Source organism: Caenorhabditis elegans, chromosome X, assembly GCF_000002985.6.
Source record: "Caenorhabditis elegans chromosome X".
In the NCBI taxonomy this organism is placed as follows: domain Eukaryota; kingdom Metazoa; phylum Nematoda; class Chromadorea; order Rhabditida; family Rhabditidae; genus Caenorhabditis; species Caenorhabditis elegans.
The window spans coordinates 8,854,297-8,869,360 of record NC_003284.9 but is presented as its reverse complement, the minus strand read 5'-3'; the positions used below and the strand labels follow the sequence as shown (position 1 = coordinate 8,869,360).

The following is a 15,064-nucleotide window of genomic DNA, read 5'->3' as shown; positions in this document are numbered from 1 at the left end:
AATTCTGTGGAAAGAGTGGGAAGAGACGAAAGATGAAAAAAAAGGGCTAGTTTTCTTTTTTTTTCTCTTGTTTGCCACTCCAACTATTTTTGTTTTCACATCGATACCCTCATTAATTCAAAACTTTTGTCGGTTTTTGTGCACATATCCAGTTGATTCGAATGCAATGACAGAAAATATCTTGAGCGACAGTGATATTTTCAGAATTGTGGCAACAAAAACATCGAGCAATGAATGAAAACCAAAAAAGGTTTCTTGACGATATGGAAATTGCTCAACAATTGTACATTATAGAGATGGTGAACGAAGAGGATAAAAAAATAACGGTATATTCGACAGAAAACTATGAGAACTCGCTTTTTAAAGTATTTAAATGTGAATCACTAAATCAGTTTTTTTTTTTAAGTTTTAAAAGATGTGAAAAACTTAAATAATATCCAACTTTGTTTCCATTGTCAGTTTCACATCGCTGGACCCGCTGACACTCCTTATGAGACAGGTGTATTTGAGGTGGACCTCACATTCCCAGACAACTATCCTAATGCGCTCCCACAAGTATGTCAAATTACAAATATGTATACCCCTTTCATTTTTATTCCAGATCAAGTTCCAAACTCTCATTTGGAACTGTGCGGTAGAGCCAAGCACTGGGCAAGTTCACATCGAAAATTACTCACGGTACGCTGTCATTTTATTAACTGCAATTTTTGTTCTTTATTTCTTTTAAGACTCAATGTTTCGGAGGCACTGTCTTATATTGAAGATTTATTTCGATCAATCGAGGTAGACGAGGAGGTCATGTTCTATGTTAGTTTTAAATGTAAACAACGTGGCATTTTCTTTCTAAAAACTTAAGCATTTGACTATTAAAACTGTTTCACTTTAGATGGTTTTTAGATTTGCAAATAGTGTTAGGTTTCCAGGATTTTACATGATATTTGAAGGCTGCAGAAATTTATTGAAATTTTTTCTTCCATAGTTTAATCTATTCGACATTTGATTCCTCAGTATATTTTTCAACTGGGCACCTTTCAATTTTAATTTAAAAAAAAGTCTGTGCAATTAAAGCACACAACATTCCTGATTTTCCAATCAATTATTTGTCGAAATGAAAAAGTAACGTGACATCAAAATATTTGGCATCTCATGTCTAAATTTTTGAAAAAAGTTGAGAATTTGAAGCCCACATACTGAACATCAACACATTCACAACTTATGTAAATTGTTAATATTTCGAATTTTCAGAAAACTGCAAGATTTTGGACAACAGAATTTGCTGGAGGACGCCCGCTCCCAGACGATGACTGGCAGAAGAAAAAAGTCGATTCTCTGATTGAAATGGGATTTTCTAGAGTAAGAAATCAAACAATGTTTAATTTTTTTTAATTTTTATAAGTAATTTGAGCTCATGCATGGAATGACCAACACATTATTTAAATACTGTTTTTAGCTGGAATCAATTCTTGCTCTGGGTGGTAGTGACTGGAATCTAGCAGATGCAGCTGAACAACTTTTGGAAGGCGACGAGCAGGCACAAGAATAAACGTTTTGTACCAATTTGTCTTTTTTATACCATATTCAATATTTTATTGATGTTTATTGTATATTGTCAATAATTTTTTAAATACTCCATTCAAACAGTTGTAGCTCAAAGGCCAAATGTGTGCTGGTAATTATGTTGAGTTTTGTCGTAGTACTTTATTTGCTTATGTGCTTGTTCTGAATTCTGAGTGATAAATTACGTCGATGAATTCTAATCTTACTAATGAAGTAAAACAACTTACGCGAAGACGTTTTCTCATTAATTAAATCAGGTAAAACAATTGCTGAATAAAAATCTATATATCGAAAAATACTAATCGCTGAATACATTTTTTAAGTGAAGTGAATTTTGAAATCATAATTGAAGTTTTTGCTGATTTATCAGTTTTAGAGTCTAGATACAGTATGAGACTTTAAATTAACAATCTCGACAGATTCGAAAAGTGCCAGAATAGGGCTATTAAATAAGATATTACCGCTTGCTAGATGCACTGTATGCAAAAATAACTATGTTTTCCCAAAAAAAAAACACTCTAATATAATATAAGCATCCTAAAGTTCCGGATTGCAGTTTGCCGAACAGTTTTCGAACTTTCATTTTTGGCGACAGCTGAAGCTGACCAAACTTTTGCACTTGCCAACTCTGGTAATTGTCGAGTGCCAAAAATTCATTTACCGCACAGCTCTGATCTTCAGGAGTTAAACGTGGTCACTGATTCCCGTGCTTACTATTTGACATTAAAATTCCCAGATTCACTACCCTTATTACCAATAACTTTCTTTTAACTGATAAAGCCCTTTGCATTTAAACGCCTCATCATTAAGTTGGTGATTTTGTTTTGAAAAGTCTTTTTTTTCTATGCACTTTTATCCACTTTGTTACTTCTCTGATGTAACACTCACACGTAACATGTTGTTTTTTAAAGTGCAAAGTTAAAAAGTTCATTTTTTGAAAAAAAGTTACAATTATTTAGTCAAAATCTCTTAAACCCCACGATTACATTATACATTGAATCTTTCTGACTTGTAGTCTCTCGATGAGAAAAATTGCTATTTTTAACGAATACAGAAAACATTTGAAATTTCAAAAAAATGTCCCGCCCCAAATGTTGTTACTATAAAAGTGTGAATTCTGATAGTTACAATATCCTGGCTCAAATAATTCGAGGAGTGAAACGATGATCGTCACTTTGATTGTCTTTCTTGTCATTGGACTTCAAATGGCACACCTTTCTCAAGTATCTGGAAACAACGAAAATGGATTCTTAAATCCATTTGATTTGTCTCAATGGAGCGAAGAAATCCTCCACCGTCAGTATCATCATCACCACCACCATCACCATGGAAATCGGGCGAGAAGAACCTTGGAAACCGAAAAAATCTACCGCTGTGGAAGAAAACTCTACACTGATGTGCTATCAGCGTGCAACGGGCCATGTGAACCGGGTAAGTATCGTTTGTTCCTAAAATCAAAATCGATAAATATTTTTAGGTACGGAACAGGATCTCTCTAAGCTGTGCTGTGGAAACCAATGTACTTTCGTTGAAATCAGGAAAGCATGCTGTGCCGACAAATTGTAACCAGGAACCAACAATCGTCTTCTCAATTGGATCTTCTATAAATATGTCTTTCTTTCTTATTCACCATTTTCTTTATATTTATTTTTTCAAATCATAAAACATACGCAAACTTATTTTTAAAATAAACATTTTCGGTTCAGGTTAAATAATTTATACTGATATTTTATTGATATGCTTTCTGATTAAAAATACTGAAAAATTTTTAACGTAAGTCTACTGTAACTAATGAAAAAATAACGTTTTAGTATGTTCGAAAAACCTGGGATCATGTTTTTGGAACAACTTGTCCCTACGAGCCATCTGACAGTTGACAGCCTACTACCTAATACTAATTTTGATGCATAGCCAATCATTTTCAAACTATTAGTGTTTGATTAAGTGGCTTAATGGTCAAACTTACCCAAATAGTACTGTTATTTTTTTAGCGTTATTTGCTCACTATGAAAATAGAGAATTCTGCACAAACAGGCTCTTTTCAGATTTCATGACCCCAGTAACTGTAGGGTTTGTTTTTTTAATACAGTCATTCTGGTTGATTTCTTCTCATGTACTTTTTGAAGATGCCCTTTTAAACTCTCCAAATACAACTCATTTTTGTTCTGATCAAAACTTGAAACGAATAGGTACCGTATGCGCAACATTTTCGAATAATTGTTGTTTTGATACTGAGTATGTAATTCACATGGTCAAAAAACGTAAATATTCAATAATCTTATACCCACTCGCTAAAAGTCCATCTATCCTTTTTTGGAGCTTACGAACATAGTTTCTATAAAATGAAACATCGGTAAGAAAATACTTTTTTCTAAAGTTAGACAAAACCACACATTATATGAATGAATGTACTTTTTCCAAGATCGCGAAGAAAATCTATTGAGACGTAAGATCACAAACTAGAAGATTTTTTCAGCTTTAAAACTAGAAGTGCATACTAGTAATTTAAGAGAGTTGTAGAAAAACCACAACGATTTTTTTTTATTTACCGTAGATTTCCTATTAGTACGTAGAGTAGGTTGTTTAAATAAAGTTATTCTCTATTGTTTTTTTTAAAGTTACACTTTTAAATTGTTTTGCTTGATCTCATTTTCTATTCTAATCAAAACTTGACAAGAATAGATACTGTAAGTGCAACATTTTCGACAAATTGTTGTTTTGATACCCAAGAAGTAATTCAAATTGTCGAGAGCTAATTTTTATAGGTGTTTTTGGATTATTCACTATATGCTTGCAATTAAAAAACCGTTCTAAAAGAACACATGAAGTGCTGTGCAGCAATCATAGTTCAAAATCCAGAAAAAAATTCGAAACGTAATTCTGATATTGGTTTACGAAATTTTTACAAAATTTTATTGAATTTAATTTGGGAACTGGGTTTTGTTTGATTATTTCAATTGTGTGGATCACGGTTTTTGATCATTTGTTTTATTTTCAATTCTTTTAATACCGTTTGTTATTATATGTATTTTTGGTTTGACATTCAGCTGGGAAATTGTTTCTAATAATAAATATATATAGGGTATATTCGAATGATATTTATATAATCCGTTTCGTTTTAAATTCGTAAAAGTGAATGGAATTCACACAAAATTTGTCTCTAGACTCTTCTTGAACTTTTGTTCTTATAAGAAGATTACACGACGTGTTTTGTTTTGAAAACAGAATAAAAACTGCACAATTTTAAAAGTGCAGTTAAGTTACATTAAGCTTCTGACATTTATCATTGGGTATTATTATTTGAGTAAAAAGGGCAATGTGACGAAACGAGGAAAGAGCAGAACAAAATCAAAGCACAGACTTACACACTTGAACGCTTTGATCCAATATTGGGGGATTGTTTAATATTGCTGAAAAAATGTGACGTCTAGTTTTGTAAAAACTTACTGAATTTTTGTAAAAACTTACTGAATAGCCTTTGATACATTTACAGCCTAACAAACGTAATTCAAGATTTGAACGAGCTTAATTGATTTTTGTCAGAGATTTATTAATTTCACAAAGCTATGAAACATTTGAAAATCAGTCTTAGAACCTCTTTCAGTTTTCCATTACTACGAAATAATCTGATATTTGAATGAAACTCTGAGAGAGAATACAATATTTCATGTTACCCTTCACAATTTTTTCAAGTTTTTTTTTTAAATTTATTTTCACTTACAGATTTTTCGGCCGGCTCATTTCTGCGAAGAGGGCCAAATTCTCCGATGAGCCAATGATTCACTATACACTCCTCGCTATAAAAACCATAAAATAAAATTTTGTATTTTCAGATTCTGTATAATATTATTGTTTTTTGGTGCTATAAAAGAGAATCGGCGAGTCAAGGAAGACATAATACCATCTTCGACCTCTTTCCCCCATGCATTGCATTACTGTTCTCATCTTTGTCTTCACTCTTTTCTCCATGGCAGTGAGCCTAGATTTCATCGATGACTCCGCTGATATGCACCGTTTCCACCGACATGTTGAACATGTAACACATGATCTCAACGATGTGAGTTTGCAGAATCAAGAATTTGATAGGGAAAATAGTTATGTAGAATGTTACTGAAAGGTTGCTAATGACATTGTTCAAAACATCTAAACTCCGGGAAAATGAAAGTATGTAAATGAGAAAATTTCCAGGGACGTGCTCAAAGACACAATTTTCATAGCGGTGAAAAAAGCCATTATCATGACAACCATGTCGGAGGATTCAAACTAAGACATTAATACATTTTTGAAATATTGAATAAAATGTTTCATTCACAGTTTGGCCTTATTTCTAACCAACAGGCTGCACGGTCTTTGGGGCATTTGCTTTGCGTTGTTTTCCGTCGGCACACACACGTCGGCACGGCACGGCGTTGGCACACAGTTCGCACATTTTTTCGGTTTTTGTTCCTTGATCGAGTACAAGGACGGTAGTAAAAAGTTGTAAACCGATGGCATAGTTTAAGCAAATGTGAACAGGCTAACAGAAATATTTTCAGTTCTGAATAATTCTGAAAGTGGTAATTATGGTGAACACTCACTATAGGCATTAATCATGCAGAACATACAAACTATCACAAATTGAAATGGGCACACATCTTTTTAAAGGTGGAGTAGCGCTAGTGGGGAAATTGCTTTAAAACATGCCTATGGTACCACAATGACCGAATATCATGATAAAAAAATTCAAAACATTTTTCTAAATTTTATGTAATTTTTTGAAAATTGAAAAAATCTCAGTTTTTGCCTAATTACTATTTGAATTACCGCCAATTGGATTTGTTCGATGGAGCGCGCTTGCACGTTTTTAAATGTATTTTTTTATTTTTTGTTATTTTCCACCGATTTTTAATGTTTTCGGTGTATTTTTGCTTGAATTTTAGAGAAAAAGTCAAGATAAATACAAATTTTCGATTAGAAAGCACGCTTACAGGCGTAAAAATGACAAAGTGACGATTTTAAACGATTTCGAACCTGAAATACACCGAAAACATTTAAAATTGGTTGAAAATAACAAAAAATAAAATAAATAAATTTAAAAAACGTGCAAGCGCGCTCCATCGAACAAATCCAATTGGCGGTAATTCAAATAGGAATTAGGCAAAAACTGAGATTGTTCCATTTTCAAAAAATCATATAAAATTTAGAAAATTTTTTTGAATTTTTTTATCATGATATTCGGTCATTGTGGTACCATAGGCATGTTTTAAAGCAATTTCCCCACTAGCACTACTCCACCTTTAATATAAAGTTTTTCATAAAGAACTCACAATAGTCTCTAAAAAATTTGCAGTGGCTACAAGAGAAAACACAAGACGATTAATTTAAAACTCAAATTGTTTTACTAGTCACATCCGGAATATTCTCCCAAACTTAAAAAGGTGAACTACGCCTTTATTTGCATTATTTTTGTCTCGCTATTTTTTTTTCCTGGAAACCATTCAATGTCTTTATCGGATCAATTATAAATAGATGTGACAGAAGCCGCTACCTGGAGCGGTAACGAGCGGAAGTCTTTAAGAGTACACCGGCGGGAGACCTCTTTTGTAAGATGACGTAATTGACAAACGAGAGCGTTCTGCCTCTTTGAAGGTGCTTGTATAATAACTGCTAAAATGCGTGTGTTGCAGTTGCTCAACAACTATTGAATGTTATTGAAAGTTTACATTATCATTGTTACTATAAGTAACTGGTTGAAATAGCTATTGTGAATTATATAGACGCATTTTAATTCTCAAATCTATTCATCTTTGTGCTCAGAATTGGTGTTTCCAAAGTAAAACAAAACTAAAAAATATTTCATACGTTGTTTTTTCTTAACATTTCAAAAAAAAAAAATTAATGAGAGACTATAATACGCTTGTACCAGAAAATGCATTATATATTTCCATTATATTAAAGGTTTTCGTCAGCTATAAAAATGTTATGGACAAATATGTTCTAAACATTATTTTACACAGCTTTTTATGGTATTCTCAATTGATATTAGTGAGTGATATAATGCAATATCAACATCCTTGATTTCGTTTTAATTTTAAAAGCTCCCACATAATTGCTCGATGTTTTGAACTAAGCTCCACGCCAAAATTTATTTAATCAATCAGACAAAACAATGATTTAATGTCTCAATTTGAATTGTCCACCATTGTTCTTGTGATGTTGAGCATGTCCCTGAAAATTTTATATAGAATTGACTGTTAACCGGTACATCTTTTATGTGAATTTCAACTTACGTCGTTTACAAAGTGTCGGGAAACGTTTTTAGAATTACGAGAGTGGAGATGGCCCTGAAAATATATCAAATAAATGGAATACTTGATTTCTGCAACTCACATCGTTGAGACTATGTTTTTGATGTTCAACGTGCCGGCGGAAACGGTGCATATCAGCGGAGTCATCGATGAAATCTTGGCTCACAGCCTTGGAGAGAAGGGCAAAGACAAAGATGAGAACAGTGATAAAACGCATTTTGGAATTGTCAAAGATGATCTTCTGCCTTCCTTGGCCCATAGGTTCTTTTTTATAGCACCAAAAAGCGATAATATTATACAGAATCTGGGAATACGAAATTTTATTACATGATTTTCTGGCCAAGAATGTATGGTGAATCATTGGAAAATCTGAAAAATGTGCAGAGAAGAGCACATTTCAAGTTAGAAAACATTAGTTTACCACGTTGCATAATGTACGTTCCATTGAAACCGACACATATTTGGTGCTGAAAAAAGATACAAGTTCACATTCTAATTATTGAGCCAGTAACTTTGAAATACTTTTCAAAGGAATCAAGATTTATTTATGAGAAGAAGGATTTTGATCATAACTTTTTTTTAATTAAATAAGTTTTCAAAACACTTCAGTGTAAAGTTGAAAACTTCATATCAAATGTGTTGCACATTTTTTTCTTTTTATATATAAAAACAAAACACTGTTTGCCAGCACTCATAAAAAACTTGATGAATTTCCTTTTTCCAATAGAAAATCAAATAATTCTAATTATTAACTTGAAATCTTATATAAATTTTTGCTGGAGGCAAGAAGTATTTATCATGGGATTTTCTAAACAAAATTTTTGTCGACCTACACGAACATTTTTCCGTTAAATGTTGCAGTGACTGTGACTACAAAATAATCTCCTTTATCGGTGTTGTTTTCTTTTATTTCATAAATTAGCTGTACTATATTTTTATGTCTATTTCAATACGCGTAGTGTTTTAAGTGAAATTATTTTTTTACAATGTTTTCGAAAAGGTTGCTATAGCATGCTATTTGAAAATAAACTTTAAAAAATGGTGGCTTGCCGATTAGATTTATTTCCAATGTTGTTCTCTATACAAAGCATGTAAACATGAATTGTTAAGACAGCAAGAAATCGAGAAAAACCTATTTGTAGTTTTTAACTGAGTATTTTGTTATTGTTTTGTTTTGCTGTGGTTTACTTGGTTTAATTGTTCTCTTATTTCAAGATAAATGGAAGAAGAGCCAAGAGATTTATTTAAGTCATTTAAAATCGTTTCCTATAACAGCTCTGTGTTCCTGTGTTTTAGAACAGTGTGTAATGGAACAAAAAGGAATCAAGCCACTGTAATAAAACAGTTGCTGTATAGAACAACTGCTCTTGACCCGAACGTTTCCAATCACGTTTATTTTCATTACCTTCTATATTTCTTATGAATTTTTATAACGGTTTTAGGCTAACTAAGCTTTTTATAAAGGATACAGTTTTAAAAGATGATTTTCTTCGAAACAATCAAATTGGTTTTTTTTAAAACATTTCTTGTCAACAAAAATATTTTTCTATGTTTTCATCAATGCATCTCAGTATATCCTCAAAGAAGTGAGAAATATTATACACAGAATCACTTTCCGAAAAATGTACTGTTTTTTGTTTTGTGTACGTGTAAAATTGTTCAAAAAAGGCTGCAATCCTCCTAGCTGTAAATAGGCTCCATTCACACGTACAGTTCTCTTCTCTTCTACCTCCTACCTCTAATTCCTCTTTCTCTCCGCGTCTCTTGATTCCCGCCATCTCTCGTTTGCGCGGCAACGCAGTCTCATTCAAATAATGATGGCTCTCTCGATTCACCTTTAGGCATTTCTATCCAATTTAGTATACTTTTTCGGTGATATTTTACGCTTTGAATGTTCACATGAGAATAGTTTTCACTTCAGGATTTATAGAATTCAGAAGTTGATAGTTTGTTGAGGGATAATACTCATTTTTGCAAAATTTTAGGAACAAATTTGAAATAATTATGATTTATCATTTAGAACCTCCACAACATTTGCTGTAAGCGTTTGACTCATTCATCTCTTTTTTAGCATTTAATTTTGCTGTTTGATTTGCACTTTTCCATGCAGATTTTAACATTATTTAAAAAATAAAATTGAATGTCTGTTGAAATAGTGTTCAAATTCAAAAATTGATGTTCTATCTAGCATTCCGTTTGCCTTATCTTTTGGTTCAACTCTTTGTCTTTCTATTTTTATCAAAGTAGTTCACTTGATTGGTGTAACACCATCTCCCAAAATGTCATGTTCAAACTTTTATATTTTTTGCAAATGGTTTTGTCATCATTATGCAAAAGAGAATTTTGTACACGAGTCGGTCTAGGATTTGTTTGTTTAATTAGTACTTGGCACAGAAGGTCAAATATGAACAAAGAGTTGTGTTTGACCAAAAATGAGGATGTCTGTTGCAATGGTGCATTCTATGAACTGCCAGCTTCCAAAGAGACTATGCAAATCTCTTTTTTCATTCTGACGATGCCTCATTTAGCAAGCACCGTATATTTTTGAATAAAAAGTTGAGATATAAGAAAAAGTATTGTTCAACTTCTCAACAAACTTTTGTTTACAACCATCCGCGAATCACCATACCTGAGTTCTTGTAAATCTTATCTGTTTTTTTCTGTCATCCTACATCTTCTTCCATCCCATTAATCATTATCTGCATCTTCATTGTCTGAATCCTCCGAATTGAACTTTATCTAATCATCAACCATCGGGTGTTGCGAGCGGGAAGTGGAAAGTATTCAAATTTTCATATTATACATAATACATTTGATTTCGCTGTTCTCGGTTGATTACTCTGTTTTTTGCAATACATATTATGAGTTATTTATTGACTTTCTGAGGCACAGAAATGATATTACTATTTTACGATTGATACAAATAAAAATACTCGTAAATAACTGTTCGCATTTGGGGAAAAAATCAAGAAGTTTTTTCGTTGAGGGCAAAAAATGTAATGCAATTTTGGATTTATTTTCCTTTTTTTAATAAAATTGTATACACATAGCTTTTGAGATTTCGAGTTATTACTTATCGATTCTCCACATCTTTCTCGCAGTCAGTGTCTCTTTCGTCATATCTTATCTTTGCATCTTTTTGAAGATCTATACGACGGAGTTATTCTGGCAAAAGGTGATTGTTCTAGTTTTCTCAAGTATAATTAGCTCATTTGGAAAGTATTTTGGTTTGAAAAAAATTGAGAAATTCTATCAACAGTCTCATTCATCAATCCTCCAGACGATTGATTGAAAAGGGCGTGTTTCTAATTTTGACCAACCACAATTCATCACTCTTGTCTCTGATAGAAATCTAAAGTTCGTTTTCATTACTGCTTGACAATGTGATCTTCATTAGTGTCCTACCTAATCTACCTCAATTTCGGCGCCAAATCGTACCCCCATTTTGCATTTTACAATTAGTATAGTATTTTTTTAAAATAAAAATTGGATCATTGTTTTAATCCTCACACTTAAGTACATTGCATTATGTTTTTTGAAAATTTTATTATGATTTTTTCAGATGAACCCGTTTGATGAACTTATGGGAGTTCCAATCAACTCTTTGCTTCGTCTTGCTCTTGAAAAGCGAGCAAAAGCTGTTGAAGACCGATGCCAAGATCTGCGCTTCCGGACCACTAACACCAAGTTTGCCATCACACTCCAAAGCTATATCAGAAGAAGAAACGAGTTTATCCGGAGGATGAGAGTTCATGAGATGAGAGAACAGGCAGAAGCTGGGCCAAGCGAGGTATGGATTTTCACTTGAATTCACTTTCACTTGAAAGTGGACTTAGAACTGAAATTGTGTTTTAATTATTAACTTTGTGTCAAACTTTGGTTTAGAAATAAAACAATATTTTTTATTTCCAGATTGTGCAGCAGCCTAGCAATGCAGTCGGAGCCACAGAGGAGCCAGCCGCAAAACGGGCCAGAACGGACACACCGGAACCAAATAAAGAGAATACAACTGAAGGTAGGATAATTTTTTTGAATTGAAATGTGACTTATTCAAATCTTACAATAGTTTTCCAATTTTTAAATCATTAATTTTCAGTTCCTCGCAGAACATTCAAAATCCCGAACATCTTGAAGCGATCCCATATGAGCAGAAATCGTCAATCGACTGCAACAGTATAAATCAAGGTCGAAATGACAGAAAGGTATTTAAATATCCTAATTCAAGTATTCACATGAAGCAAACTGTTTTGTTTTTTCAGACTTTCGACAACATCAACTGCATCGGGTTCTTGTCAAAATCTTGTCACAAATTCTCGTCAATTAATTCGTCATAAAATCTGTTTCCTTGCTAGAAAACGCTAGTTCGTGAATATTTGCTTCCATTCTTTTGTTAAACACCTCATGGTTTCATTTTTAATGTCTAAATAACTTTGTAAATACACAAATGAAATTCTTTTGCGCAATGATGTGCTTTACAAAATTGTCAGTTCAGATGTTCCTCAAATGATGCTATTTAGTATTCTTGGAAAGTCCATATTTTTTACTAAAAATAAGGTAGTGGTACGACTTAAAAACGAAGAAGTTACGTTTTAAATCGACGTCGAGCGTAAAATAATTACTTTCACTGTTTTAAGCTTTCACAGTTGCTATTTAATTAAAAATTGCATTTGTCTTCACATTTTCTCAAAATTTGCCTCAAAAATTTAATTAAACATGAAATATAAACAAAAATTTTAAAAACAACATTAAATACAAATATAAAAATCTTGGCGGATGATTCAAATTTAATTCGATGCAAACAAAACATTTTCCATTTTTCAAAAATCATATAAAGTTTTGAAAAAGTTTTGAATTTTTTAATATGATATTTGATCATTGTGTTATTATTGGCGCGTTTTGATACAAGTATCCCACTGGCGCTACTCCAAAAAACAATAAAAATCTCGTAATTCTTTTTCAATCAATTTTTGCAATTTGACATAACGATGGCTTTTAATTCTTTATTACAAAACGGCTTCATGTATTAGATAAATAAGAAACAATCCAGAGTGTTTAAATTGAACCAACGATGTTTTTATAGTGAGAGTAACAGAGCAATTTTTCATCGAGTCATTTTGGCAGCGGCGAAAAATTAAATTCAACCGCTACGATACTAGTTTTAGACTGTTAGCTAAATTGACCATGTTCAGGATTTGGAGACAAATCACAATCATGACTTCAGAGTGACAGCCAATATTTATATAGGTATTTATTTATTTTACAAGTATCAAATGTTAATTAGCTCTTTTCAAAAATAAATAAATCCACTTGGATCAAAATATTTCGAACCACTACAATCTGGGGACTGCGTCTAAAGCATCATCCTAGCTTTTTATTTTTTAATTTGTTGCAGTGTTTTCGTCTTTGTTTGAATTGTGCTCTCTTCATGTTTTTCATATGACACTTAAATATCTGAAATTTTAGATATTTAAAGCATTTTAAGAACTTTTCCAAACTTTTAATCCTATTTCTAATAACAATGCGCTTCAAAACAAGAGGTACCTTTTCAGCCGATATGTAAAATTTGGTTACTTATCAATAACCTACATATCAAATTATAAATTCCAACCGATGCAACACAACAAGGTTTGCCAAATTGGAGAATTTAGTAAAGAATAACCAATTTATTTAAAATGTTGAACAGCCATAAAAAAATTTAAAGAAAAGAAAAGTTTAGTTACACTTCACATTTGAAGTCTAGCAAATAACAGGAAAGTTTTAGTCGAAATTGCGTGGATATAATTTTGATGCTAAAATTTGTATTGTTTCTAAATTTCTGTAAATTTTTCAATTTCTAAGATGTTTTCTTTTTTACGCGTTTATCACCATAATCTAAATTAGAAAAGAGGACCATGAGAAAATCTCCCCTGTAGATTTACAGGCCATATGTTAGGTATCCTACACCTGCTCGTTCTTAAAAGATCGATAATGCTGTAAACCCCTTTAGAAATATTTATATTCTGAAGAGACACATTTTCTTCCTATATTTTGCAATTTGCATTCAAACCAAAAAAAGCACACCTAGATACATTTTGATTTTTAGTTTGCTTCATATCTCGGCTTCCTGCAACTTTTAAACCAATTTTAACCACTTTCTAACAAACTTTAGTAATTTAAAACTCATTTTTACAAGCTTTTCAACTACGTTTAGACAGTTTTCGGTATTTATGCAAATTATTTGTTTCACAAAAGACCATCATCACTTTTACCTAGATTTTTGTGACTTTTGCAATTGAAAATTTTAAACTTGCCACAGTTGATTGAGAAGTTGCGGCATCTTGATGCAAACAATTTCCAAAAGCAAAACGCCGTTTTTTTTTTAAATTTCCAATAGTCACAGAAAACAAAAAATCACAGAAATCTTTTTGAAAAAATCTAAAACACTAACACTTCAAATTGTTACCTATAACTGGAACAGTTCTAAAAGAGAAAACGCGCTTCTTTACGTTCACACCAATATGTGTTCAAAACAATATTTGAACGTAGTCAAACAATTTCTGAGCATTTTGAGAGTTACCAAATAACTGAATAACTACAAGTTCCATTTATGAGTGTTACATAGCAAAATCTTACCACAATTATAGAAATTGGGTTTCTATTTATTTACATATGTATATTTCCTTTTCTTCCCAAAAGTGCAGTGTTTGTTTGCCTTATCACCTAATTCAAAATACATTATTCATTACATATCAATCTCAGATGAACCCCCAACCATTTTACACGCAGATAATAACAACAAGAAAAATAATCGAAAATGACAATTGTATTTGACAAAACTTTTTGAATCGTCAGACTGAGTATTATATTTTTTTGAAATTAATCCCATACTTGTTTGTCCTTTACGGAGGTTTTTTGGTGAGCCATCGTTCTTTCTGGATACGGTGATTGTTGGGTGGTTCCTGTCTGTAGTAGCTGCAAAGATTTGGCTCACCACACTGCCGTTCTTATTTTTTCCTCTGCTTGTCTTATACTCCATTCCTATTATGCTATTTTGTGCGCGACAGTACGTCTTCTTGCGTTGTCGCACCACTTTACTCTTACTGTCTTACTGTGATTTGCACCAGTTTAACTCAATATACGAGCTGTACCCGTTTTAATTGTTTTCTATTATTTCTTAATAGCTGGTTTCATTTTGACGTGCTTCAGAGTAAAATGTGAGAAGTTCTAGATGCAACTGATAG

The 15,064-nt window shown here is 32.2% G+C and overlaps 4 protein-coding genes across 4 annotated transcripts; 3 read left to right on the top strand and 1 right to left on the bottom strand.

The window, feature by feature from the left end:
- The first annotated feature begins 198 nt into the window (after window positions 1-198).
- On the top strand, window positions 199-1,758 carry ubc-22 (UBiquitin Conjugating enzyme). Its single transcript, NM_077100.6, has 6 exons — window positions 199-326; window positions 460-555; window positions 602-678; window positions 729-807; window positions 1,246-1,353; window positions 1,451-1,758. Exons 1-6 carry the CDS (start codon window positions 231-233, stop codon window positions 1,541-1,543), a joined length of 549 nt encoding a protein of 182 aa, NP_509501.2. The 5' UTR covers window positions 199-230; the 3' UTR covers window positions 1,544-1,758.
- Window positions 1,759-2,697: 939 nt separating this feature from the next.
- On the top strand, window positions 2,698-3,262 carry ins-9 (INSulin related). The gene is made up of 2 exons (NM_001373401.2): window positions 2,698-2,988; window positions 3,035-3,262. The coding sequence occupies exons 1-2, from the start codon at window positions 2,721-2,723 to the stop codon at window positions 3,121-3,123; spliced, it is 357 nt and encodes a 118-aa protein (NP_001359835.1). The 5' UTR covers window positions 2,698-2,720; the 3' UTR covers window positions 3,124-3,262.
- A 4,393-nt stretch (window positions 3,263-7,655) lies between these two features.
- On the bottom strand, window positions 7,656-8,103 carry C06E2.9 (Neuropeptide-Like Protein; the record flags this gene model as incomplete). Its single annotated transcript, NM_001038435.3, has 3 exons — window positions 7,656-7,764; window positions 7,827-7,880; window positions 7,927-8,103. 3 exons carry the CDS (start codon window positions 8,101-8,103, stop codon window positions 7,711-7,713), a joined length of 285 nt encoding a protein of 94 aa, NP_001033524.1. The 3' UTR covers window positions 7,656-7,710.
- Window positions 8,104-11,406: 3,303 nt separating this feature from the next.
- Window positions 11,407-12,305, top strand: C06E2.5 (uncharacterized protein; the record flags this gene model as incomplete). Its single annotated transcript, NM_077099.5, has 4 exons — window positions 11,407-11,634; window positions 11,757-11,859; window positions 11,941-12,046; window positions 12,104-12,305. 3 exons carry the CDS (start codon window positions 11,407-11,409, stop codon window positions 12,021-12,023), a joined length of 414 nt encoding a protein of 137 aa, NP_509500.2. The 3' UTR covers window positions 12,024-12,046; window positions 12,104-12,305.
- Between the last annotated feature and the right edge of the window lie 2,759 nt (window positions 12,306-15,064).